The following is a 27,671-nucleotide window of genomic DNA, read 5'->3' as shown; positions in this document are numbered from 1 at the left end:
TGTAAACTGAATCTATCACTGTGATCGAAACAGGTACAGACACTAATCCCCCTGGCTGATAATAAAGAACAGAGCCTCCCCCCCTCCCAGAACCACACACCGACTATACCTTTTAGAAAGCTGAAAGTCTATGCTTTAGATACAATTACAGTTTTTGTTAGGAGCAAGGGGGAAGATGAAACAAAGCTGAACTAAAAGATATCACATGTAACAGTCACAAATAAATCAGAAAACATGATTTGAAAGAAGCTCTTAATGAGCTTGAATGGGCTATTTAACACTTTTCTTGATAGAAACATTTACACTGATATACAATACACTAGGCAGCATTGGCCTAACGTAATATTTTTAGATAATCTTAAAATTATTAAATATTTTCGGATAAACTTATAATGAATAAAAATAAAATATTTTGATATTTCTCTACATGTTTATATATTTTATTTATAGTTTGATACTTTAGTATTTTGAAAAAAAAATGTTTTTCAAGTTTATCCAAAAATATTAAATCATTTGAAATGCTTATTTAAAAATTTTAAATATTGCAGCCATGGCAAAACCAGAAACTTATCGAAACCTCTAATACTTAAGGTGATTAAAAGACTTTATTAAATAAATAAATATACAGATCGGGTAATTTTTTTAACCCTTCACTACTGGGGTTGTTCACGTAACAGAAATTGTCAGTAATCGGACAGGGATTTGCACATTTAAGTAAAAAAAAAAACTGTCTGGGAAAATAATGGTCAATGTCCGGTTTAGAGAATTTGGATCCTAACGATAGGATGGCACATTTAGGCTTCTCCTTAATTCTAATAAAATACCGCCTATTAAATAAAAAGGTGTTTCACCATCTTTCCTGGTGATAAAGCACTGATTGCAGTATATTGTGATATGATGGCACGTTTAACATTGAAAATAGAAATGATATTTGAAACATTCAGGATCCGCCCTCCAAGTGATTTTGCATTCAATGTGCGTTTTAATACCATTTTCATCCACTGAACTCAATGTTGCTTCCTAACTCTGCAATAGAAACATATATACAAACAGGAACCTTAATGGGGGTTATTTACTAAAACAGGACATGCTAAGAATTGACATATTAGGTGAAAATAGTCAAAACTATGCAATTCTGCAGCTAATCTATTTTTACAGCTCGATTATCTTATCCCAAACCCTGCGATTCTCTAGTAAATTCCTGACTATTCCGAGTTTAGGAAATCAGCCTCAGAATGTTTTAATAGCAGCTTTAATTAAGATATTTATAAAATGTGGCTGAATATATGGATGTAGTATTTTCTTTCTAAGTCTCTCAGACTGACACATACACATGTGGGTTCATTCACAAACAGTAAATTGTGTTGAATTGGAAACATTATTGTAAAATTCTGATTAAATAAACTGAAGGCTTTTCCAACTCCGTTAATTTGGTCTGAAGCTTGCAATTCAATTTGCAGTTTAGTGAATAAAATCTATGGAAAGTGTAAATTAACAACATGAGCTGGAAAACTGATTGCTACCGGTCTGACTAGTTTTCACCCTCAAATGTGGTATTACATCGTCACTTGATGTGACAGTCTTCACTTTCTGTCCAAAATCATTCTGGGAAGCTCCTACAGTAATCCATTACAAATGCAAAATAACACTTGTTTTTATAAAACAGGCAAATGTTACCAGAAAATGGGCTTCTAACGTGTTTCACACAACTGACAATCACAGGACAGACGGACAGGAAATACAATCTGGACAGACGAAACAGACAGTGCAGCACAGTATGGAGTTTAATGATAAAATCTACTTCATGGCTTGATTTCAGGTTGAAATGAATTTTCATTTCTTTTGCCCCAGATTGAGTGCAGATCTGGTGGCGTGTCGTGCTGGCCGGGTGAGTCGTACATGATATAAAACCTACTGACTGCTGACGCTTAATGCATTAGTCACATACACCTTGGATCATAAGCCATGCCTGGCATCTATGTGCGCACAAAGTGAGTAGTCCGCCCTTTTAAATCCTTTCACTGCCGGAGGGGATGAGCAACAACCCATTGTTTCTCCGTGAATGTTTGCCTGACCTCCGGCACTGAAAGCTAACGCGAAGGGCGGAGCCTTGTTCCAGGTGCCGAGGTTTTAAACACTGATCAACGGCAATATTGTAACACTGATCCATGATTAGAGCATATAGGTAACCAGGTTGCCCCCCCAGCCCCCACCCCACTGAACATTTTAAAATACTCTTTAAAGACAGACAAATTGATAGAGCAAACATTTGTCCATCTACATAATAGCAGCACCAACAATGCCCAACCCCTGGACGGTCCGATCGAGTCACAAGGGAAGGATCCTGCATATAGCAGCCAGAGATATGTGGCTCAGTGCATTCAATGCACAGCTTAGTGGGTGGTCGATCTATTCACATCTCTTCCTCCTGCCCATAATAGTCCCATGCGTCTATCTAATATAATACTTCATACATTCAAATGCATGTTTTGCACCATCGCACCTCACGTTCTAAACGAGGTACAAATTGTTTTTCCACCTATAAAAGTTTTCGTTAAGTTCCCATATTAAATTCATGACTACTACAAAAACAAGTTCTTCTGAAACGAGAGTGTGGTGGAAGGAAGCTGCTTCATGGTCTGTTCCTGTGGCCTCTGTCTTTTTCCGAGTTTTATTCCGAGTCACGGCGTTGAAGGGCAGACATCGTAAGGCATGCAAGCCTGTCTGCTTTCCTTCTTCAGGAGTTTGAAGATCAGCCTGGCAATGATGAGAGTCCATTCTCAGCTGAGTGGCTGCTTCTACTGGCATTCGCTAACACAGCAATCCTCAGATGCCGCTAGTGAGGTCATTAATCACATGCGCCTTCACAAGCTTCCTTAGGAATTCCTTCTCCTTCTGGATGTTGTGAGTCCAAGACTGAAACAGAGGAAAGAAGGTCAATGTTAGAGGGACAGTAATGGTAAAAGATGATACAAATGTATTCTACGTAATAGGATATCAGTGAATGTTGCAGCCTGGATGTTTCAGTGAGAACCATGGCAGCTCGCATGACGCATGTCTTAAAATGTATGTTTTATTTCAAAGCATTCTGCATTCAGCATGGGAATATCACATCTGCAGCCCCTTCAGCTCACTGGGTAGCATATGCACTTAAGGCCACACAATGGGTGTTGCTGAACAGGGCCTGGTCGGGTGCTGTGGTCCTTCAACAACGTGACCAAACCCCTTTCTCAGCAGCCTGGAAGGAAGTGAGAGCTTTATATAGAGAGCACCGTGTGGGAGGGAAAGGATAAAATAGAGCTCCAAACCCCACACTCCCATCAGACTCAGCCAGCAGCAGCATGACCCCAAGCAAGCCACCTTCCTGCACACAAAAGGTATGCCAACAGGAGGGTGGCTGCAGATATATAAAAAATATACCCCTTCATTTAAACACCAAGACTGCACACAAAAGCGCACCTGCATTGAAAAATCATCACTACAAACAAACACACCCCTGCATATAAACATAAACACTACACAAAAGTACACCACTGCATTCCAATGGCAATAGTACATACAAATACATCCCTACATTCTCACACACATACTCTATACAAAAACATAGTAAAACCAAGAAAACGTTACCTGCGCTCTGGCCTAAATCCCCATGTGCATTTAAACTACATGGAGGCTCTTTAGTTTTATTCCAATGGCCATTTGAATATATAAGCTCACCGGCCACGTCAAGGCAAGCCTCAATAGGTGAGTTCCTACACTAGCCATTAGATATGCTGATATCAGCCAAGAATCTCCAGTGAGACAGGAAGGGGTATTTTATAAACCCTTTAACCCTAAAAGAGCCTCCAATTTGTTTAAATGCACATGGGGATTTAGGCCAGAGCGCAGGTAACGTTCTCTTTGTTTTTACCATGTATTTTAAGCTGTCGGATACTAAGCTACTGCTGCTGTAAGCGCGGTGCTTTATATTTGTGTTTCTATACAAAAACATGCTTACATTAAACTGTACAAACACTGCTCACAATTACAACCCTGCATAGAAGGGCAAATGGTAAATCCCCAGCTGGTATAGCATTGTTGGACTTGGGACCTACCTTTTGGCCAATCTTGCACTAGATGGGGGGGGGGGGGGAAGTGGTCTTGCACAGGGTGCTCTCTACATTAGTTCTGCGACCCTTTGCATTAGTTTTTCTCTAATTTGCATTCTTGTAAAGACATTTTTTTTTACAAGTAAAATAGTTTTAGGGTGTCTTAAGAGTAACTCTTTGTGCCTTTATACTGCAGGATGAGAGACGCGATGCATTGTTACTTATAAAAATGGAAAGGGGTAGCTGACAAATGTTGTTGGGATCAGTGAGTAAGTAAAAAACGTGAGTGAGTCTTACACGCGGTCACACAAAAATGAATGGTGGGAACAGTTATTAATGTGCAGGAAATGCCACGTCTGTGCCTTTCAGAAGCTAGTTAGCAAAATATGTAAAACCAGGACCTCTCATAATAAAATCCAATTACGAGAGTAACAAGTTTCTGCGTGCTTCACGTTGTGTGTCACGTTGACTTTAATGGATAACAGCGTCTAAAACAATGAATATATCATTTGTAATAAAGATAAAATATATCTTAACCTGCTCCTTCTTGCCTTCCTCCAGTGCAATTTGCCCTTCCTGGGAATACACGGATAAACAGCACAATCGTAGCCCATTATACCAACTTGCTGACCTCACTAGAGAGCGTCAATGTGGGAGAGACACGAGTTACTGTTCTCGTGCTTTACTAACATGCACTGAAGTTGATATGATGGAGAGCAGGTTTCCCCATCGACTCCTTTGCTGACAACTGATTGACAGGTGTTTGAAAACTGTATGTAGTTATTATTTTTAAACCTTTCTTCTTGTACTATGTATTATTAAATATTTCCTTTAATTTAATATAAAGTGTCCCACACCATGAGCTATCATGAATCAGCCAACGTGTATAAACTTCTCAGCTACCCTGCTATCCAGAGTTTGGTAGGTTAGTGAAGTCACGACAGAAACTGAGGAAACATTTCATACAAATGGAAAACAATTCTAACAGTAATATAATTGTTTTAACTTCCAAACTTCATTGTTCATTTTTAATTGTAACTTCATTAAAACGCTACCGAAAGTTTCACTATTAATCTTGTTATATCTCAATATTTTACATTTATATCTGTATATGATTATCTAGTATTTCCTATTTGGCGCAGTCTGTTTTTTTTCCTGTATTTTTTACAGTAATTAATTACTGACAGGTTTCCACAATGTAACTATTTTTTACCATTACAAAAATGAAGGAGCAAAAAGGTTAGGTCATGGATACAAAAGAGTACAGTATTCCAGACCTAACCCTAATCCAGACTAATCTTAGTTATTATTAGTTATAGATTAAAGTTAAAAGTACTAAGTACACATATTAAGTAAGGGGGGGGGGGGGGGGGGGGCAATCAGGACCATATGATACTTGCTAAAGTAGTTGTGGTCCCTACGGTAAGGGGGTAATTATGAATAAAACTAAAGTCCAATTTTACTAAATAATAAGTAAATAAATAAGTAAGTCCCCAACTCCCATCACTCAGTACCAGACAAGCACGGATCCTCCTTTCCCCTAGTATTGAAAATATAGCCGAAGCTATGTCATTCACCCTCACCCCCCCGTACCCCCCTCCCCTCCGCTTTATTTGTGTAGTGATTACATTTAAGGTTGAAAAATGAGACTTAGGAATAGATACAATTTGATGCCAACAACAATCTTTTTGATACCAACAACAAACATTATAGTTCAGCAACATCTTGAATAGATATTAATTGTAGCACAGTTTGGCTAGTTACTAGTGACGGTACATCATTAGGGGTGTATTTATAAACTTGGGAAGTCCAGTTACTTTCAACACCTCCGGACCTTTTACCATACCGAAGGGACTTGATGTCTAATCTCTATATTTGGTATAATACTTACCTAAATCCCAATTGGTTTACCAAGTTATTTATTACTTAATCGACACGAGTTTTGATCTTTCACCCATACTACTAAGGTTTAATATGGGACCAGAAACGTCCTTTTTTCAGCCCTCTAATCTGGTTGGTGGAATTATTAGCCAACCAGAGCGGAGGGCGGGATCGGTTTACTCTCACCCGGTTACCTTGGAAGAGCCGGTAGTCGGCGAAAAACGCGTCGGGAATTTAGAGCATTGGGTGGCGGAGCTGATTAGGGACGATGCTGCAGCTTGATTCTCTTAGATTAGCCACCTAGCTACTGATTTTTTATTAAATTTTTATTTTATTTTTAGTTCTCCTAAATGGTGATTTAGTTAGTAATGACATAGCTTTGGCTATATTTTCAGTACTAAGGGAAAGGAGGAACCATGCTTGTTTGGTACTGGGTGATGGAAGTTGGGAACTTATTTATTTATTTACTTATTATTTGGTAAAATTGGACTTCAGTTTTATTCATAATTACCCCCTTACCGTAGGGACCACAACTACTTTAGCAAGTATCATATGGTCCTGATTCCCTCCCCCCCTTACTGAATATGTATACTTAGTACTTTTAACTATTAAAAGTTATGTTTTATTAAGATTAGTTTATGTAGGTTGCCTAATTAAGGGTTAGGTCTGGAATACTGTACACTTTTGTATCCATTACCTAACCTTTTTGCTCCTTCATTTTGTGTTTGCGTTTCCATAGGGGTTACCCCCCACCAATTAGTGGCAACCTGATACACTCTCCCAACCTTTTTCTTTATTCTATTTTTTACCATTAAACAGACCAAATACCAGTTTAGAATATCATGTCAACAGCTCTGTACAGATAACAATGAGTAGGAGCCGATCTAACGTGGAATAAGAAATGTCATTCTATAGAGCTCGTCTAACTCTAAATGAGTAGGACATTCCATTCTATAGAGCCCATCGAACTCTAAATGAATAGGATATTCAATTCTATAGAGCCTGTCTAATGCTCAATGAGTAGGACATTATATTCTATAGAGCCCAGCTAATACCAAATAAGTAGGACATTCAATTCTATAGAGCCTGCCTAGCACTCAATGAGTAGGCCATTCCATTCTATAGAGCCCATTGAATTCTAAATGAGTAGACCATTCCATTCTATAGAGCCCATTGAACTCTAAATGAGTCGGGCACTCCATTCTATAGAGACCAGCTAATACAATATGAGTAGGACATTCCATTCTACAGAGCTTGGCTAATGCTAAATGAGTAGGACATTCCATTCTATAGAGCCCAGCTAACACTAAATGAGTAGGATAATCCATACTATAGAGCCCAGCTAACACTAAATGAGTAGGACAATCCATACTATAGAGCCCAGCTAACACTAAAGGAGTATGACATTCCATTCTATAGAGCCCAGCTAACGCTAAATGAGTAGGACATTCCATTCTATAGATCCCGGTTATTGCTAAATCTGTATGACATTCCATCCTATAGAGCCTGGTTATCGCTAAATGAGTAGGACATTCCACTCTATAGAGCCCAGTTATCGCCAAATGAGTAGGACATTCCATTCTATAGAGCTCGGCTAATGCTAAATGAGTAGGACGTTCCATTCTAATGCTAAATAAGGACGTCCCATTCTATAGAGCCCGGCTAATGCTAAATGAGTAGGCCATTCCATTCTATAGAGCGCTAAATGAGTACGACATTCCATTCTATTGAGCTCGGCTATTGCTAAATGAGTAGGAACATTCCATTCTATAGAGCGCGGCTATTGCTAAATGAGTAGGAACATTCCATTCTATAGAGCGCGGCTATTGCTAAATGAGTAGGGACATTCCATTCTATAGAGCTGGGCTATTGCTAAATGAGTAGGACATTGCATTCTATAGAGCCCGCCTAATGCTAAGTGAGTAGGACGTCCCATTCTATAGAGCCCGCCTAATGCTAAATGAGTAGGACGTCCCATTCTATAGAGCCCGGCTAACACTAAATGAGTAGGACATTCAATTCTATAGAGCCCAAACAGATTATTAAGATGATATACACCATCACAATGGTAGGTGAAATATAAATGTCAATGACCTGTGACCTACCTGGCTATTTAGAAATCTGTCTCCTTTCTATTTGGTTAATATATAACCTGTTTCTTTTTGTTTAAAATGATCAATGCAACTGTAACTGATTGATAAATAAATACCACAGATCACATGAAGGATGTGACACTAACATTAGTACAGGAGGAATAAATCCCAAGGGTTAGATTATTGACTTTGCTCATATGAAGAATGTAATGTCAAAGAGCAGTAATACCTCCTTAATGGCTGCCATCTTAATGGTTTCATAGTAGTGCAGTGGGGCATTGGGAAGGTTCATATCGTACCCAAATCCTGCCACCGCCACCTCGTCACAGTTATGGAGTGCCATAGTAATAGCCACGCTGCCCAGAGTTGGAATATTCTGTAAATAATGGAACAGGATTATTCATTAAAACACAACCATCGAATTCATGTGTAACCCAAAGCATAGAGAGCGTAAATTCACATCATTCCAAAACTCTGGATATGTGGACAGTCTTTTTCAGATCAATATCTGTACCCACCATTATTTATGGGAAGTGGAGTAGATACTGGACTGATTGTTCAGTAGAGGTGTCAAGGAAAGAATTTATTAGCTATTAAAGAACTTGAGTATTTTATCCATGTCATAGAAATGGCAGGATGAGTCAACTGACTAATTCCCGTTTGTTTCTGTGTTTTATGGAGCTATGGTTACACACAAGGAAGATGCACAAACCGGCCGTTTAATATTCAAACTTTGTCTAATGAACAAATGAACTCCACAGAAATGTGACTGGTAATGAATGCAGTTTTCTTGCATAAGATGATGGCAAAGTATCTGTTTAAATAAGATGGGTATCACTTACCCAACTGGACCAGTCATATCCCACAGGTGTCCAATCAATAGACACGCAGTGATTGGAGCAGTTGGGAATGGTATGAAAAGCATGATTCAGCTACCTGCCATGTTTGGCAAAAAAAAAACATTATTACGTTTTGCAGTAAATAATATAACGAGCTGGAACGTGCTGCCAATCTAGAATATTTCTCCTCTCAGGACAGAAGATAAGGAGATAACCTGCGTCTTCAGACAGTAGCTGGGCCAGGCTCTATCGCTGCTCTTGTCATTTGATATTTCTTTATTGTCTGTGTTTCACAGTGCACAACACGGAGAAGAGACAGAAAAGCTAAATCAGCACAAGGAGATTAATCCCCCATGTCTTGTGGAGAGCTGCTGTAATTCCTCTTCTGGGGTCGGAGCCTGGTAACAAACACTCTCCATTGCATTCTCTTATACCCGCATTCATAATATCACTCTGATCCATATCAGACACATTTCTCATGAAAAACCTCGCACAGAAAGTGTTTATTTTAAAGGAAAATTGAGGACTGATCCTCATGTTTAATGTATTTATTTAGATAATGCACTGGAGGAAACAAGCACAATAAGTAACACAAGACTAAGAAACATAAAATATATTCAGGTTTTGATATGCCATTGTTTTCTGCAGATGCCTAGGATTTGTAACTTCTGCAATCATCCTTCTAGACAGTTTCCTGGCCCAGCTACTGTCTGAAGACGTAGGTTATTCCCTTATCTTCTGTCCGGAGAGTCTCTCACAGAGAGGACAACTATTCTGGCTATGCAGCATGTTCCAGCTCGTTATATTATTTATTGTAAAATATAATAATTGTTTTTATGACCAAACATGGCAGGTAGTTCACGTTATGTGGCCACAGCTGAAATCTTGTTTTACAAACCTTACCCGACTCCTCCAATCAATGCGTGTCTATTGCATGAACACCTGCAGAATATGACTGGTCCAGTTGGGTAAATGATCCAGTTTAGTTGGCGTTGTCATTTATGATACGTTAACAGAAGCTTTGTTGCTGTCTTCGCTCACCAGGAGCTACATGAATGTATTTTGATAAGTGGGTCTTGGGTCTTTCCAAGCAGGTAGGTACGTTTAAAGCCCACACAGTTTCCTCCTGCGATGAAGGAGTTGAAGAAAGGACTTAGGCCTTAATTTAACTTACTTGAATTGGCATAAGAAGGGATTCCAATCTGCCAGAAAAAAAACTTTACAAAAATTCTATAGCACTGTACAATGGGTGGACTAACAGACATGTAATTGTAACCAGACAAGTTTGACGCCCAGTAACAGAGGGAGTGGGGTATAGTGACACAGTAACAGAGGGATTGGGGCCCTGCTCAGTGAGTTTACATGTTAGAGGGAGTGGAGTATAGTGACACAGTAACAGAGGGATTGAGGCCCTGCTCAGTGAGTTTACATGTTAGAGGGAGTGGGTTATAGTGACACAGTAACAGAGGGATTGAGGGCCCTGCTCAGTGAGTTTACATGTTAGAGGGAGTGGGGTATAGTGACACTAACAGAGGGATTGAGGGCCTGCTCAGTGAGTTTACATGTTAGAGGGAGTGGGGTATAGTGACACAGTAACAGAGGGATTGAGGGCCTGCTCAGTGAGTTTACATGTTAGAGGGAGTGGGTTATAGTGACACAGTAACAGAGGGATTGAGGGCCCTGCTCAGTGAGTTTACATGTTAGAGGGAGTGGGGTATAGTGACACAGTAACAGAGGGATTGAGGGCCTGCTCAGTGAGTTTACATGTTAGAGGGAGTGGGGTATAGTGACACAGTAACAGAGGGATTGAGGGCCTGCTCAATGAGTTTACATGTTAGAGCGAGTGGGGTATAGTGACACAGTAACAGAGGGATTGAGGGCCCTGCTCAGTGAGTTTACATGTTAGAGGGAGTGGGGTATAGTGACAGTAACAGAGGGATTGAGGCCCTGCTCAGTGAGGTTACATGTTAGAGGGAGTGGGGTATAGTGACACAGTAACAGAGGGATTGAGGGCCCTGCTCAGTGAGTTCACATGTTAGAGGGAGTGGGGTATAGTGACACAGTAACAGAGGGATTGAGGCCCTGCTCAGTGAGTTTACATGCTAGAGGGAGTGGGGTATAGTGACACAGTAACAGAGGGATTGAGGGCCTGCTCAGTGAGTTTACATGTTAGAGGGAGTGGGGTATAGTGACACAGTAACAGAGGGATTGAGGCCCTGCTCAGTGAGTTTACATGTTAGAGGGAGTGGGGTATAGTGACACAGTAACAGAGGGATTGAGGGCCTGCTCAGTGAGTTTACATGTTAGAGGGAGTGGGGTATAGTGACACAGTAACAGAGGGATTGAGGGCCCTGCTCAATGAGTTTACATGTTAGAGGGAGTGGGGTATAGTGACAGTAACAGAGGGATTGAGGGCCCTTCTCAGTGAGTTTACATGTTAGAGGGAGTGGGGTATAGTGACACAGTAACAGAGGGATTGAGGCCCTGCTCAATGAGTTTACATGTTAGAGGGAGAGGGGTATAGTGACACAGTAACAGAGGGATTGAGGGCCCTGCTCAGTGAGTTTACATGTTAGAGGGAGTGGGGTATAGTGACACAGTAACAGAGGGATTGAGGGCCCTGCTCAGTGAGTTTACATGTTAAAGGGAGTGGGGTATAGTGACACAGTAACAGAGGGATTGAGGGCCCTGCTCAGTGAGTTTACATGTTAGAGGGAGTGGGGTATAGTGACACAGTAACAGAGGGATTGAGGGCCCTGCTCAGTGAGCTTACATGTTAGAGGGAGTGGGGTATAGTGACACAGTAACAGAGGGATTGAGGGCCCTGCTCAGTGAGTTTACATGCTAGAGGGAGTGGAGTATAGTGACACAGTAACAGAGGGATTGAGGCCCTGCTCAGTGAGTTTACATGTTAGAGGGAGTGGGGTATAGTGACACAGTAACAGAGGGATTGAGGCCCTGCTCAGTGAGTTTACATGCTAGAGGGAGTGGGGTATAGTGACAGTAACAGAGGGATTGAGGGCCCTGCTCAGTGAGTTTACATGCTAGAGGGAGTGGGGTAATGTGACACAAAAGGTAAGGACAGTATTAGGGAAATAGATCAGATTAGTAGAATAGTATTCACTGAAGGCGTAGTGTGTGTTTTTTTTTTAATGACAGTTGCATGAGAGGAATCAGTTGGGAGCTATTAACAGTTTAATTTTGTGTATGCTTTTGTGAAGAAGTAAGAGTTTAATGATTTTTTTTGAAGGAGTGGAGACTGGATGAGCATCTAAAGGAAAAAGGAAGGGAGTTCCACAGTAACGGTAAAGCCCTAGAGAAGTCTTCAAGGCGAGCATCAGAGGTGGGAGAAATAAATTGAGACCCTGTGTTCCTACTATTTATATAAATCACTGCAATTACACTCTATAGCAGGGATAGGCAACCTTTGGCACTCCAGATGTTGTGGACTACACCCCCATAATGCTCTTACACCCATAACACTGGCAAAGCATCATAGGAGATGTAGTCGAAAACATCTGGAGTGCAGAAGGTTGCCTATGCCTGCTCTATAGTACAGACAGCAATTCTAAGCCACAAGAACACAGGGAAGGCAAAACAAAGGGTGCTTGGAGTGACTCCCTTCCAGTTGGGTCTGTATGTACGTCTCATTGCTCAGGATATTTACGTTATGGCGATAACTACATCTTTCCTACACACTAAGGATCATGCCATATGTACGACACTGAACACACACCGAGATACCTCCTATCACTGTATCACAGTAGTATGCTGAGGTTAAGATAACAATTTTGCGTTTGTCTGAAATCAGCCTCATGTATCTTAGTCTTGTGGGTCAGCCCTGCTGGCTATTAATCTTCTTGGCGCTTTGATTGACTAGGTTACTGGATATTTAACCAGCTGCTCTGAATAAACAGCGTCTACCTGAAGCAACTTTGCTTTAAAAATAGTTAATTGCAGAATCAATACATAGATTTTAAAGATTTCTCTTTTCGTTATGCTACCCTTATCATGCAAAGGATGAGACACCATTGGTGTTGCAATTATGGAACAAATACAGTCTGTGCTTAATATATACAATATCCCACCACAAATAGGCAGTCCATTAAAATAGAAAAATACAAAAATGATCTAAATACGCTGTTTAGTAAGGTGACATCTATGTTTATGTTCCTGTATTTTGTACACGATGATTTCATTACTGTGTATCGTATACCCATGGTTTATTATACAATGACAGTGATACATAATGTATTTTATGTCAAGATTGTAAGGCCTGAGCTGGGGGAGGTGTGAATAGGGCTGTATAAACAAACTGATCTCCTAAATGGCAAATAATTGAGCAGTTGGACTGCAGGGGCATGTTCTATACACCAAAACTGCGTCAGTTATCTAAAGTTGTTTTGGTGTTTAGAGTATCCTGTAAGTGTCGACAACTCCTCTTCAACAGGATTGGGATCATTAAAACCGGTGTGACCACTGGAAGGTACTGAACGCTTTTCCTGCTATAAATTGCTTTATTACTTCTCGACCCAGCTCTCTATTTGTGGTCTATGATGACCCTAGTTGACTCTCTGCTAGCATCTCTTCACGATGAGAGCGAGCTTTCTGTTCTCTGCCCATTGACAGCCATTGACTCACCCCTCGTCCCATCAGTCCATTATTGAACGGTAAACCAATGAAGCTGAAAGCTGCCTCTTGGATAAAGTATGGGTTGAGTATACGGATTTCGTGTGGCTCACGTGGGACGCGTGTGGCTACTGATTTCCAGAATCCGTCAGACGCGCTCTGAAAAGAAACAGAAAAAAAAACAAGATAACGAAGTGATCTGATCGCTCGGTTTAATATGAGTTTCACATTATCAAACACTGTGATACAAAGTGATCTGATCGCTCGGTTTAATAGGAGTTTCACATTATCAAACACTGTGATACGAAGTGATCTGATCGCTCGGTTTAATATGAGTTTCACATTATCAAACACTGTGATACGAAGTGATCTGATCGCTCGGTTTAATAGGAGTTTCACATTATCAAACACTGTGATACGAAGTGATCTTATCGCTCGGTTTAATATGAGTTTCACATTATCAAACACTGTGATTTGCCAGCACTGGATTACATGTAAAGAAAACCGAAAATGCATAGAGCCCAGCTTAGTTTGGGTTCACTTGTGATACCCCAGATGTCTTGAAGAGCGAGGATAACAGACCCGTTTACCTTTTTCAATGTACAATGCCCGTGTCAGATAAACTCAATGTGAAACATAGAATAAGAGTAAGGCTTCCACCCGCTGCCATTGAAATGGCCGTATTCTTGCTTTTCAATGAATTTGGGGACTCGCAGTGAACTCATTGCTGTTTCTTTAACCCCTTAAGGACACATGACGTGTGTGACACGTCATGATTCCCTTTTATTCCAGAAGTTTGGTCCTTAAGGGGTTAAACGGACATTGCTCAGTCGGTACCGTCAGGGTACGAGCTCGTCAAGCTTTGCTAGGTGTGTGGCACTGAACAATGGGCAGTAAAATGGTCTAATGACATGTAAAATACAAGCCATCCGGCCACATGTGCTGCCTAACAATAAAAAGCTTACCGACCTTCAGCAGTCGCGCACGGACACCATGTGGGAATAATTTGGGGAGATTTACTGTAATAAGCCAACTCTTTAATGAGGAAATGACTAATGATTACCTTGATAAGTAGATCCATGGCAGTGAGGGATAAACGTGGCCCGTGGCATCATTGTTTTATTGTTAGCCCACTATCTATATGTGAACCTATTACAGACCAGCAAAACATGAACTACAAGGCCTACAATCATTAGCCTCCATAGGTACAGCTTATAGAGCCACAACTCCTAGAACAGTTAACTATCACCAAGTCATATCTGAAAATAGATTGTGTTTAGTTTACATTTTGGGAGGCTGGGAGTCACCCCCTGGTGTTGCTGTCCATCACCAGCTATGGTACCCAGTACAGGGTGTTCGAAGCTGTACATCCTATCCACCAGTGCAAGGTTCTCTGAGCTAGCACCAGGATGTACCTCGCTCCTAAAAGTCAAACTGCCCAGTGTGACATCTTGTAGGGCCAAACATGCCGATGTGCATAAACAGTGGGGGAATAATTAAAGAAACTGCGCATAAACACTGTACTAATCAATATTTTTTTCAGTTACAGGAAGCACGGAGGGGTGCTGCTGATTGGCTGAGAGTGATCAGCTGATACTCTCAGACAATCAGTGACTCCCCATGCACAAAACTGTCCTGGAAAGAAACGTACATTTTCCAAGCCAGTTATGTGAATAGGGAGTCACTGATTGGCTAAGAGCATCAACTAACCACTCTTAATTAATCAGCGGCACGCCTGCCCTGCGGCACTCTGCGCTACCTGAAACTGCAGATGCCGCGTGGGAGAGAGCTGAGACAGGCACTGTAGACAACTTTTGGGTGAAACCATTTGAGAATGGCTTAACCCCTTGATGTAAGAGTGAGCCAGGGGACCTTCTGGCACCATAACAACTTCATTTAGATTAAGTTGTTTTGGTGCTTTGGAATGTTCCTTTAACACATACCATCTCAGGATATCCTATTTCGAGGCACAAACCTTCTTGAACCTACAAAGTGACAAGATTTAATTACTGACATATATTGAAATCGCCTTAATTTGATATTTCTGGATCAGCTTTTCAAATAATCACAATCTGTTAGAGGTTTTTCAAATGATTTATCTTCAGAGCTCACCATTTAAGTCTCTGGGCATTTTTGTAGATAAATCATTGTAAAATTGCATTTATTTATTTTTTTGTAACAGATTGTGACGATGAAAATGTATCCAAAAATATTATTAAATGGAGATTGATATTCGTCGTGTTCTATACAGTGAAGGTGTCAGACTCCGCTCTCGAATTAATATTTTTAGATGATCTTTTCAACTGATTGAATATTTCTTAATACATTTTTAAAATGATTTAATATCATGAAACATATTTTAATATGTTGATATGTTTTTGATATAATGAATATATTAACCAAAACCCTCAGTTTGAGAAAACAAATTAATCCTGTTCATAAAGTGTGAAATGAAAGCCTGCGATCAATCTGTTAACTCCAATAACAGATAAAACCCTCAGCTATCCCAGGACAAGCAGGCTGAGAGACGTTATATCGGGTGTTACAGAGTGAATGTCTGGCTCGATCTAATTGTGACATTCACTTTCCCATGACAGTCTGCTCGTTCTGATCTCTCCCTGATGTCATTGTCATGTCCCCCGACGCAGCCACACGTCTCTCTACACTGTATTCAGCACGTTAGTCTGTGATGATGGTACCGGCCAGTCCCTAGCTGCCAGTTTATGACGTAAGGTTTGTTTTTAGACCAGGAAAAAAAAACAAAAAAAAAACAAGTATTTCTGATGTCTTGTTACAGTTGGATGCCGACAAAGTCTCTCCAGTATTAGCAAGGAACAATCACAGAAGACAGAGGGTATACGGGATCAAGCCATTTCGACCCTATTACACGGAGATTGTTTTGCAAAGTGTTTTTGGCTTGTGCTAACTGTACATTACAAAAAATAAGCATTTCATGTTAAAAGGCCTCCAGTCTGTCACTGTGAGTAAGGCACGGTACGTTTAAATGTCCTGTACTTGGATTCCTGGCCAGTGAAGAGGCTATGTGCTGTAGGGGCAGAGGACTGTGACACACAGGAGGGGGAGCCTCGTCATGTCAGAGGGAGGTCTTTGCAAGACACCAGAGAGTGAACCCAAGCTATCCAACGGCATGTGTAGCGAGTGCAGAGGAAAAACTACTTAACTTATAAAACTTAAAAAAAAAGAAAATAACGCTAGTCATTTAATCAGATTAAAGGATCACTATAGGGTCAGGAACACAAACATGTATTCCTGACCCTATAGTGTTAAAACCACCCTCTAGCCCCCCTGCCTCCATAAATATAGCAAAATCTTACTGAATTCAAGCCTGAAGCTGTAGCTCCACATGCTGTTTACCTCAGAAAAACAAGCAGTCTGCTGACATCATCAGAAGTGGTGGCCTGATCCAATCACAATGCTTCCACACAGGATTGGCTGAGACTGACAAGGAGGCAGGTCAGGGGCAGAGCCAGCATGATTCAAACACAGCCCTGGCCAATCAGCATCTCCTCATAGAGATGAATTGAATCAATGAATCTCTATGAGGAAAGTTCAGTGTCTGCATGCAGAGGGAAGAGATACTGAATGTTTGGATGCATTTTAGGCAGCCATGACCCAGGAAGGATCTCTAACAGCTATCTGAGGAGTGGCCAGTGAAGCTATCACTAGGCTGTAATGTAAACATTGCATTTTCTCTGAAAAGACAGTGTTTACAGCAAAAAGCCTGAAGGTAATCATTCTACTCACCAGAACAAATTCAATAAGCCGTAGTTGTTCTGGTGACTAGTGTCCCTTTAAAGGGTCCCTTTCCAGGATTTTTTAAAATTATATTCACATATTCCCTATGTATTTGTGAGGTGTGATAACATATCCAATCCACAAAGCGAGGTCTCCATCTTGGCTTTCTGTCAATCATTGTAGTAAGCTCTGCCTAAAATGTGCTTTTGGTCCCCTTTTAATTCTTTATTTTTGAAGTGCAATGATGTAACAAGAATATGTGCACACTGGTCAGCATCAGATCAATAATAAAACAATATTCAGTGTATTGTACACTAGTTACAGGTTGCACATTTTGTTGGTATGAAAAGCATCAGGAAAACAGTTCTATCTTACATAGTTACATATAGTTACATAGTTACATAGCTGAAAAGAGACTTGTGTCCATCAAGTTCAGCCTTCCTCACATATGTTTTTGCTGTTAATCCAAAAAAAGGCAAAAAAAACCAAAAAAAACCCAGTCTGAAGCGCTTCCAATTTTGCAACAAACTAGGAAAAAAAATCATTTTTGACCCCAAAATAGCAGTCAGATGTCTCCTTGGATCAAGCAGTTATTACCCCACTAATTAGAAAGTATATCCCTGTATGTTATGTTTTTGGAAGTATTTATCCAATTGCTGTTTAAACATCTGTATAGACTGACAAAACCACCTCTTCAGGCAGAGAATTCCACATCCTTATTGCTCTTACTGTAAAAAAAACTTTTCTTTGCCTTAGATGAAATCTCCTTTCTTCCAGCCTAACTTTGTGTCCTATGTATAGCCCTGTTTATGAATAGATTTCCAGATAAAGGTTTGTACTGGCCCCGAATATATTTGTATAATGTTATCATATCCCCTCTCAGGCGCCGTTTTTCCAACTTATAGAGATTTACTTTTTTTAACCTTTCTTCGTAACTAAAATGCTCAATTCCTTTTATCAATTTTGTAGCTCATCTTTGCACTTTTTCTAGTGCTGTGATATCCTTCTTTAGAACAGGCGCCCCAAATTGCACAGCATATTCAAGGTGTGGTCTTACCAGCGATTTATAAAGAGGCAAAATTATATTTTCATCCCGAGAATTTATGCCCCTATTTATACATGGCAAAACCTTACTGGCCTTAGCAACTGCAGATTGACATTGCATATTGCTGCCTAATTTGTTGTCTATAACAATTTCCAAATCCTTCTCACGTGTAGTTATCCCTAATTCACTACCTTTAAAGGTGTAAATTGCTTGTGCATTCTTAACCCCGAAGTGCATAACTTTGCATTTCTCTACATTAAATTACATCTGCCATTTTAGTGCCCAGACCCCCAATCTATCCAAATCCCTCTGAAGCAAAGCAATATCCTGCTCACATTTTATTACTTTACAAAGTTTTGTGTCATCTGCAAACACTAAAACATGGCTTTCAATACTTTTTTCCAAGATCATTTATAAATATGTTAAAAAGAAGCGGTCCAAAACAGAACCCTGAGGGACGCCACTTACCACTTTTGTCCAGCTTAAAAATTTACCATTAATGACAATTCGTTGTACTCTATCTTAGAGGACCACTATAGTGCCAGGAAAACATACTCGTATGGGGCTACCTCATTCTCCAGCGCCGGGCGGGGAGCTCGCCTCCTCTCCGCCTCCTCTTCGGCTGAATTCTCATGCGCGGCAAGAGCCGCGCGTGCATTCAGCCAGTCTCATAGGAAAGCATTTACAATGCTTTCCTATGGACGCTGGCGTCTTCTCACTGTGAAAATCACAGTGAGAAGCACGCAAGCGCCTATAGCGGCTGTCAATGAGACAGCCACTAGAGGCTGGATTAACCCAAATATAAACATAGCAGTTTCTCTGAAACTGCTATGATTATAGAAAAAAGGGTTAACCCTAGCTGGTCCTGGCACCCAGACCACTTCATTAAGCGGAAGTAGTCTGGGTGGCTATAGTGGTCCTTTAAAGCCAATGTTCTACCCAAGAACAAGAATATTCATCTAGACCAATTTCTTTTAGTTTGAAGACTAACCTATTGTGAGGAACCGTATCAAATGCCTTGGCAAAATCCAAGTAGATCACATCCACTGCAACACCCTGATCTCTACTTCTACTTACTTCTTCGTAGAATGCAATTAGGTTAGTTTGACATGACCTATGTTTCATAAAACCGTGCTGATAATTGCTCATATCAAAGTTCTTCCCAATGAATTCCTGAATATTATCCCTTAATAGCCATTCAAATATTTTCCCAGTCACAGAAGTTAAGCTCACAGTGTCAGTATTATATTGATCCAGCACGCAGAAAAGTATCACACCCTAGGACTAGGGTAACGTCTTACCGGACCTTAGAATGGCTGGACTCAACGTACCCGAGAATAGTCAGAAAACTAGCCGAGGTCAGGTACACAGAACAAGACACCGCGATAAGGAAAAGCCTAAAGTCAAGGTAACCAGAAATCAGGGAAGTCAAACAAAGCCAAAGTCAAAAACCAGAAAAACACAATCAGGAACACTCTCGGATAACCATCTAAGGTGAACCATGACAGGGCAATGAGCTAAGGAATAAGTGAGTTTAAATAACCCTCATGCAGATCCGATTGGCTGTACCTAGCCCTTGACCCCAATGTCGCTAACTGCTGTAGCACCTTGTCTAAAGTCATCCAATCACAAGTTATCTGCAAGATTTTTGCAGCAATCATTTGCATATCTCTTGCCATAGGATCCTCATTAATAAATACTGAAGAAAAATAGTTATTTAAAAGTTCTGCCTTTTCCTGGTCTTCATTAACTAACAGACCCATCTCTGTTTCCAGTGTACCTACACTTTCATTTTTTGTTTTTTTTTTAGAAATGATGTACTTGAAAAAAAAATTGGGGTTTGTTTTGCATTCTTTGGCTATCAATTTCTCATTTTCTTTTTAATTCTTTATTTTTGTTGTGCACAATAGTAACATACCGCTCTGGTGCGCCACAACAGCGTCATCAGGATAATTTTAGAAAACATTTGCTATACAGGTTGTGACATATGTTAGTCAGGCACATTTTTAAGTTATTAAGATTAGTATTACAACAGTGTAGATTCTCGCTTGAGTAATTATAAAACATCATTAATTAAACTCTGTGTGTCAGGTGGTGTGCCTTTTTGTACGCATTATTGGCTTCCTTATATCGTATATAGGATGCCTCTAATTTGTCAGATTTAAATGCCTTAAATGCCCTTTCCTTATTTTTAATCTCTTGTTTTTACTTCTCTGCTAAGCCACGTTGGTTTTAATTTGTTCCCTTTATATTTATTACCCAATGATATGTTGTAGAGCTGCCCTTAACTTATAGAAATTGGCTTTTTGTAAGAGATAGGTCATAGAGTAGAACTGTAGAGGAAAACAAGAGGCAAGTACCACTGGACAATCAAAAATAACAACAGATAAATAGGTAAGGCACTGCAATATACCCTAATAACATCAGTGTGTAGAGATCCTCAGCAACACAGCCAAGCTGCTGATAAAATTTGCGGTTGCCTCAGCCGATGCCTGAAGAGGGAGAGTCCCAGCCTCCGCCGCTATCAGGCTCCTTGAAAGGGCACTTCCCCTGAACTCGAGTCCCCAGGCCATTCAGCATGGTCTTTTCCACAGCCCTGCACACCCGGCAGCAGGAAACACAGATCTCTCAATCTTGCAGGCAGTGTTGGAGGTGAGAATGCTTATCATGCTGTAGTCGGGGTGAGTACCGGTGGGCAGGCGAGGCCCGTGCGAGGTATTCAGACGTCGCAGCGTACTCACGCTATCTCTTCAGCAAGGCCAGTCTGGGCACATGCTGATGATTCTCCCGTATGAAGCATTGTCCAGCAGGATGGGTCTGGGATGCCAAGACTCTGCCCACAGGAGCAGCGGTACTGTCTCAAGCATAGAACCTTTCCCAGAACTAAGCACACACGTGATCAAACGCCATGAGTAGCTGGTCCACGGACCATGGAAAGCTGCATGTGGCTGTAGTCCCTGGTGTGGCTGCCATTGTGACTGAGGCCTCTGTTCACTGGAAGACTGTATATCCTGCTGTGTTCACCGCACATGTATTCCAGTGGGGACCAGGATATCCAAAAGGGAAGGGGGGACAGGGTTCAAAGCCTGTGGGCTCTAATTCAAGGCAGGGGATAGGCTGCCTCCCCCACTTCTAGTATGGCTGCAGGCCTCAGGGTAGCCTAGCTTGGGCTGTGTCTGCTGGAGTCAGGCAGAAAGGTGTCAAGCATTTAGCATAGTGCTCCCCAGGGTTGTAGGCACAATTTCGCCAGAAAAAGGCCGTATTTCATCCAATTTTAGGCTGTGTATCAGGATTTCTCGGAGGAGCTTTAGCATCAGGCGACAGTCTTGGTCTCCTGCCAGCACCCCCCCCTCCCCCCCCCACGGACACTATAGTGTTCCTTTAATATAAATTTAAAAGAAAAAGAACAGAACATCTCATAAAAAAAGGTCAACACAAATATAGATGAATGTCAACAAAATCATTGTTTATTGTTTTCATTGAGAAGGACAACGCATTCAAAAAGCGAAACATTCGGCTCATAGCAGGATGACAGATAACTGCATATACTGATATACATTGCTTTCTTTCAAACTGTGCGGAGATCCAGTGTGTAGATACAAATTATAACCTAGTGGTCCAGAGAAAGCAGTCAGTGAGGGCTGCAGCAGAAACAAATCCAGCAGTAACCATCCCTGCAATTTGATTGGCTGAAAACCCAAACAACCAATCAGAATACAGGATTCAAATAATAAATCTGCACAAGTAATGCCACGGCTGACCCCTGTCTGCACTACAACAGGGAATTTGGATCAACATAAAATCGTAAAATAATCTAAATGATTGTTTATAAGATTAATGTGTCACTGTCCCTTTAATATAAAGAACAATTTCTCCTTGTAGAAGTTCTGGCTATGAGCTTTCTCACGTAGTTCAGTGTTTTTCTAGACGGAAACGATGATAAATTGAGATGGCTGGTGAACTCGCCCTTCTACAGAGCAGACAGATTTAGCAAGGCGGCAGCATTAGAATATCACGCACCAGCTTTATCAGGGTCATCGGAACTCGCCTGCTCTGTCCGATACGCCAACATTCCCATGTAGACTCTCTCACTCTCTAGATTTGAAGTTAAAGTTTAGAAGCCACACTGTCCCCTTATTGGATTACGAAGAAGAAATATCATACATTGTGTTTCAATCTCTAGATATGTCGGTGCTGCGGACAAGACAAACAAATGTCTAGACCCCTAGCAACCATTGGTTACGTGAAACGGATACAGGCGCACTCAGTAAAACCGAAATCCTTCAGTCATATCCTCCCAGGTACCCTTCAGAATACAGGAGAACTGTTACATGTACCCCTTATATTTAACAATGACCTATTTATGATATGTAGAAGCTCAAATTACCAGGGCTATTCACTCAGCTGGGAATTCAACGTCAAAATAGCCAAACTGGAAAAATGTATCTAAGCCAGCTGTGCCTCCTGTGCGGCTACTCTGGCCTTAAATGTGAAATTCACTTTGAATTCTCGCTTTCATAAATAATCCTGTAAATAAATGTAGAATCCCACAGCTCTCTGGGCTAACTGGGCGCCTCCATCTTAGCTCCCTGTCAATCATTGTTATAAGCGCCGCCCTTTACACCTGGCAGTCAGTATAGAGAGAGCCACCTCCATCTTAGCTCCCTGTCAATCATTGTTATAAGCTCCGCCCTTTACACCTGGCAGTCAGCACAGAGAGCGCCACCTCCATCTTAGCTCCCTGTCAATCATTGTTATAAGCTGACTGCCTCGCCCTTTACACCTTGCAGTCAGTATAGAGAGCGCCACCTCCATCTTAGCACCCTGTCAATCATTGTTATAAGCTCCGCCTTTACACCTGGCAGTCAGTATAGAGAGAGCCACCTCCATCTTAGCTCCCTGTCAGTCATTGTTATAAGCTCCGCCCTTTACACCTGGCAGTCAGTATAGAGAGAGCCACCTCCATCTTAGCTCCCTGTCAATCATTGTTATAAGCTCCACCTTTTACACCTGGCAGTCAGTATAGAGAGAGCCACCTCCATCTTAGCTCCCTGTCAGTCATTGTTTTAAGCTCCGCCCTTTACACCTGGCAGTCAGTATAGAGAGAGCCACCTCCATCTTAGCTCCCTGTCAATCATTGCTATAAGCTCCAACCTTTACACCTGGCAGTCAGTATAGAGAGAGCCACCTCCATCCTAGCTCCCTGTCAGTCATTGTTATAAGCTCCACCCTTTACACCTGGCAGTCAGCATAGAGAGAGCCACCTCCATCTTAGCTCCCTGTCAATCATTGCTATAAGCTCCGCCCTTTACACCTGGCAGTCAGTATAGAGAGAGCCACCTCCATCTTAGCTCCCAGTCAATCATTGTTATAAGCTCTGCCCTTTACACCTGGCAGTCAGTATAGAGAGAGCCACCTCCATCTTAGCTCCCTGTCAATCATTGTTATAAGCTCCGCCCTTTACACCTGGCAGTCAGTATAGAGTGCCACCTCCATCTTAGCTCTCTGTCAGTCATTGTTATAAGCTCCGCCCTTTACACCTGACAGTCAGCATAGAGAGAGCCACCTCCATCTTAGCTCCCAGTCAATCATTGTTATAAGCTCTGCCCTTTACACCTGGCAGTCAGTATAGAGTGCCACCTCCATCTTAGCTCCCTGCCAATCATTGTTATAAGCTCCGCCTTTTACACCTGGCAGTCAGCATAGAGAGCCACCTCCATCTTAGCTCCCTGTCAATCATTGTTATAAGCTCCGCCCCTTACACCTGGCAGTCAGTATAGAGAGAGCCACCTCCATCTTAGCTCCCTGTCAATCATTGTTATAAGCTCCGCCCTTTACACCTGGCAGTCAGTATAGAGAGAGCCACCTCCATCTTAGCTCCCTGTCAGTCATTGTTATAAGCTCCGCCCTTTACACCTGGCAGTCAGCACAGAGAGCGCCACCTCCATCTTAGCTCCCTGTCAATCATTGTTATAAGCTCCGCCCTTTACACCTGGCAGTCAGTATAGAGAGAGCTACCTCCATCTTAGCTCCCTGTCAATCATTGTTATAAGCTCCACCCTTTACACCTGGCAGTCAGTACAGAGAGAGCCACCTCCATCTTAGCTCCCTGTCAGTCATTGCTATAGGCTCCGCCCTTTACACCTGGCAGTCAGTATAGAGAGAGCCACCTACATCTTAGCTCCCTGTCAATCATTGTTATAAGCTCCGCCCTTTACACCTGGCAGTCAGTATAGAGAGAGCCACCCCCATCTTAGCTCCCTGTCAGTCATTGCTATAAGCTCCGCCCTTTACACCTGGCAGTCAGCATAGAGAGAGCCGCCTCCATCTTAGCTCCCTGTCAATCATTGTTATAAGCTCAGCCCTTTACACCTGGCAGTCAGTATAGAGAGAGCCACCCCCATCTTAGCTCCCTGTCAGTCATTGCTATAAGCTCAGCTCTTTACACCTGGCAGTCAGCACAGAGAGAGCCACCTCCATCTTAGCTCCCTGTCAGTCATTGCTATAGGCTCCGCCCTTTACACCTGGCAGTCAGTATAGAGAGGAGGAGAAATTTAACAATCAGGAGATTTCTCAAGGTATCCTGAAAAGTGATTAAATCCCACCATTATTTTAATTGCATTTATCAAAGTCTTCTAAAAGTGATCTAAAAAGGGTTGGTTGGTTAGTTCCTTCATAGCAAATTCCACCAATTATTGTAAAAATATCAGTTTCAGAAATTGTCTCATTTAGTAGCATAAAAAAGAGAAGTGAAGCACACCATGTTTCTGTACGAAAAAATGGTGGAAAGATTAATATAAATCGGTTGTGCCGATAAAACATAGTGTATACTGCAAAAGATTGCATAATTGCACCACACGACACCGAAAGTTAGATGTAGAAGTGTTGGTGATAAATCTCCCATTTGTATTGTGAGTCTGGACGTACCTTGTCTACAGTAGCCACCTCTAATTTGCATAATGAATTCCATATGTGTTACATCACAGGACACAATGTCACCAGTTATGTAACATCTCAGGGAGTGACATACTTTGTCTAAGTGTGTGTATAACATTGTATGCATGTTTGAATGTGTGTGGTATTGTTTGTACCTTTCGTGTATAATAGTGGTAAAACCTCTGGCCAGGTGGAAACCCCAACTTTGACTGAACTGGATTCTTATGTAATTTGTTAATATTTAAAGGGATACTAAACACCAAAACACCTTTAGCTAAGTGAAGCAGTTTTGGAGTATAGATCATGCCCTGCAGACTCACTGCTCAACTTTCTGCCATTTAGGAGTTAAATCACTTTGTTTACGCAGTCCTAGTCACACTTAATCTTACAAGTGTGTTTATATTACAAGTTCTCCTGTGTAAGATCAGATAACATTAGATAAAGAAAACTTTATATCAAGAAACAATTCATCTAAGTATGCAGACATGTCTGTATCAGAAAAGCACAATTAAGTATGTTATTTATATAATCTATAAAATATTCAATTATTTACTGATTTAATGTATATATACATATATACACATACAGAGCGCCACCACAGCATCAAAACCATCTTATAAGTCCCCCTCGTGCTGCCAAAACAGCTCTGATGCTTCTAGGCATGGACTTCACAAGACCTCTCAATGTGTGCTGTGGTATCTGTCACCAAGACATTACGTCCTGCAAGTTGCGAGGTGGGGCCTCCATGGATTGGATTTGTTGTTCCAGCACATCCCACAGATGCTCGGTCGAATTGAGATCTGAGGAATTTGGAGACCAAAGCAACACCTTAATTTCCTTGTCATGTTTCTCAAACCATTCCTGAATACGTTTTGCAGCGTGGCAGGGTGCATTATCCTGCTGAAAGAGACACCATCGGAGAACACCATTGCCATGATCTGTAGGAAGGTGGTACGTGTTCGTAAAATCCACTTGACTGCCTGGACATAAGGTTTCCCAGCAGAACATTGCCCACAGCATAACACTGCCTCCGCTGGCCTGCCTTCTTCCCTTAGTGCATCCCTCTGCCATCTCTTCCCCTAGTAAAACGAAGGACATTCCCCTGGCCATCCACCTGATCTAAAAGAAAACGTGATTCATCAGAGCAGACGACCTTCTTCCATTGCTCTATGGCCCAGTTGTGACGCTCACATCACCATTTAAGGTGCTTTCTGCGGTATACAGGGCACTCTGACTGGTCACTTTTCTATCACGGCCAGCATTAAAGAGACACTAGTCACCCACACAGTTTCATCTCATTGAAGGGATCTGTCCGCCTAAACCTGCAGCTAAAAACATTGCAGGTTTTGTAGGTTCCCCAGTTGCACCACTTTTTGTAGGTAATAACCACTACATACCGGGTACACCCCACAAGACTTGCCATTTTGGAGGTGCTCTGACCCAGTCTCTAGCCATCACTATTTGGTCCTTGTTAAAAAGTCACTCAGACCATTTTCCTGCTTCCAACACATGAAATACAAGAACTGGCTGTTCACTTGCTGCCTAATACATCCCACCCCTTGACAGGCGCCATTGTAACAATATTCTTAATGTTATTTTCTTCACCTGTCAGTGGGTTGAAAGCAGCACTGTCATGGCCTCATTCGTTGTATTTTTTTAACCCCTCCTTCCGACTCCACTAGCTCTAATTGCCCCCTAGGCACCCCCAAATGCCCCTAAGCCCCTCATAATACCTGGTTTTTAATCTTTATATCGTGCCCGGTCCTAGGTGCCGCCATCTTTGTGTGGGTAGATGAAGGCCCTGTGGGACACGTCATCTGCCCACACTAGATAGCGCTATGAAATTCCTGCGCATGCCCAGTTAAATTAAACACTTGGGAATTCGCTATTGTCCGAAATTCGGACAGGAATTTCTTCTATTAATTCATCAGAAAGACAAATGAATTAGTAGAAATTTCCGACGAACAAACACCAAATGTCGGTGTTCGTTTGTTCAGTTTATTACACGGAGAGAGCAACCGGCTTGCAGCTCCCTCCTTGTAAAATGTAAAAATAGAAGCGGCAGGGAGCAATGCTCCCTGCCACCTCCTAAGCCCCCTATGCCCTCCCTCAATCTATGGGGGTCAATTTGACCCCCATATTAGCATAAAGGAGACTGAAATCTCCCGAATGCCCATACTTGCTATGCCGTGAGTAGGAGCATGTTTACTAAACAGTGAGCAGCCTGTGGCCCCATGGCACGGCATCTATTAACTAGTGGGTGTGACATTGTGTCCCTCCCCGGGTGGGGGCTTTTCAAGGAAATGGGGGACATAGGGTCCCCCTTGGCCCCCACCCATGAGCAGCAGGTGAGGGCCCTAAATGACAATAAGGGGGGGACCTAGTGCCCCACCCAGCCTCCACC

The 27,671-nt window shown here is 41.7% G+C and overlaps 1 protein-coding gene across 4 annotated transcripts in view; it reads right to left on the bottom strand.

The window, feature by feature from the left end:
- Nucleotides 1–526: 526 nt before the first annotated feature.
- The window catches only part of ST3GAL3 (ST3 beta-galactoside alpha-2,3-sialyltransferase 3), a 269,877-nt gene continuing 242,732 nt past the window's right edge, over nt 527–27,671 (bottom strand). For all 4 annotated transcript variants that reach the window (XM_063427681.1, XM_063427683.1, XM_063427682.1 and 1 more), the window contains 3 exons: nt 13,543–13,689; nt 8,292–8,438; nt 527–2,916 (listed from right to left, as the gene is read on the bottom strand). In XM_063427681.1, the coding sequence (XP_063283751.1) occupies nt 2,827–2,916; nt 8,292–8,438; nt 13,543–13,689 (384 nt within the window). In that variant the 3' untranslated portion in view covers nt 527–2,826. The remainder of the gene's footprint in view (nt 2,917–8,291; nt 8,439–13,542; nt 13,690–27,671) is intronic.

The sequence above is a fragment of the Pelobates fuscus genome, chromosome 7 (assembly GCF_036172605.1).
Source record: "Pelobates fuscus isolate aPelFus1 chromosome 7, aPelFus1.pri, whole genome shotgun sequence".
Classification (NCBI taxonomy): Eukaryota; Metazoa; Chordata; class Amphibia; order Anura; family Pelobatidae; genus Pelobates; species Pelobates fuscus.
This window is presented reverse-complemented; position numbering and strand designations above follow the sequence as displayed.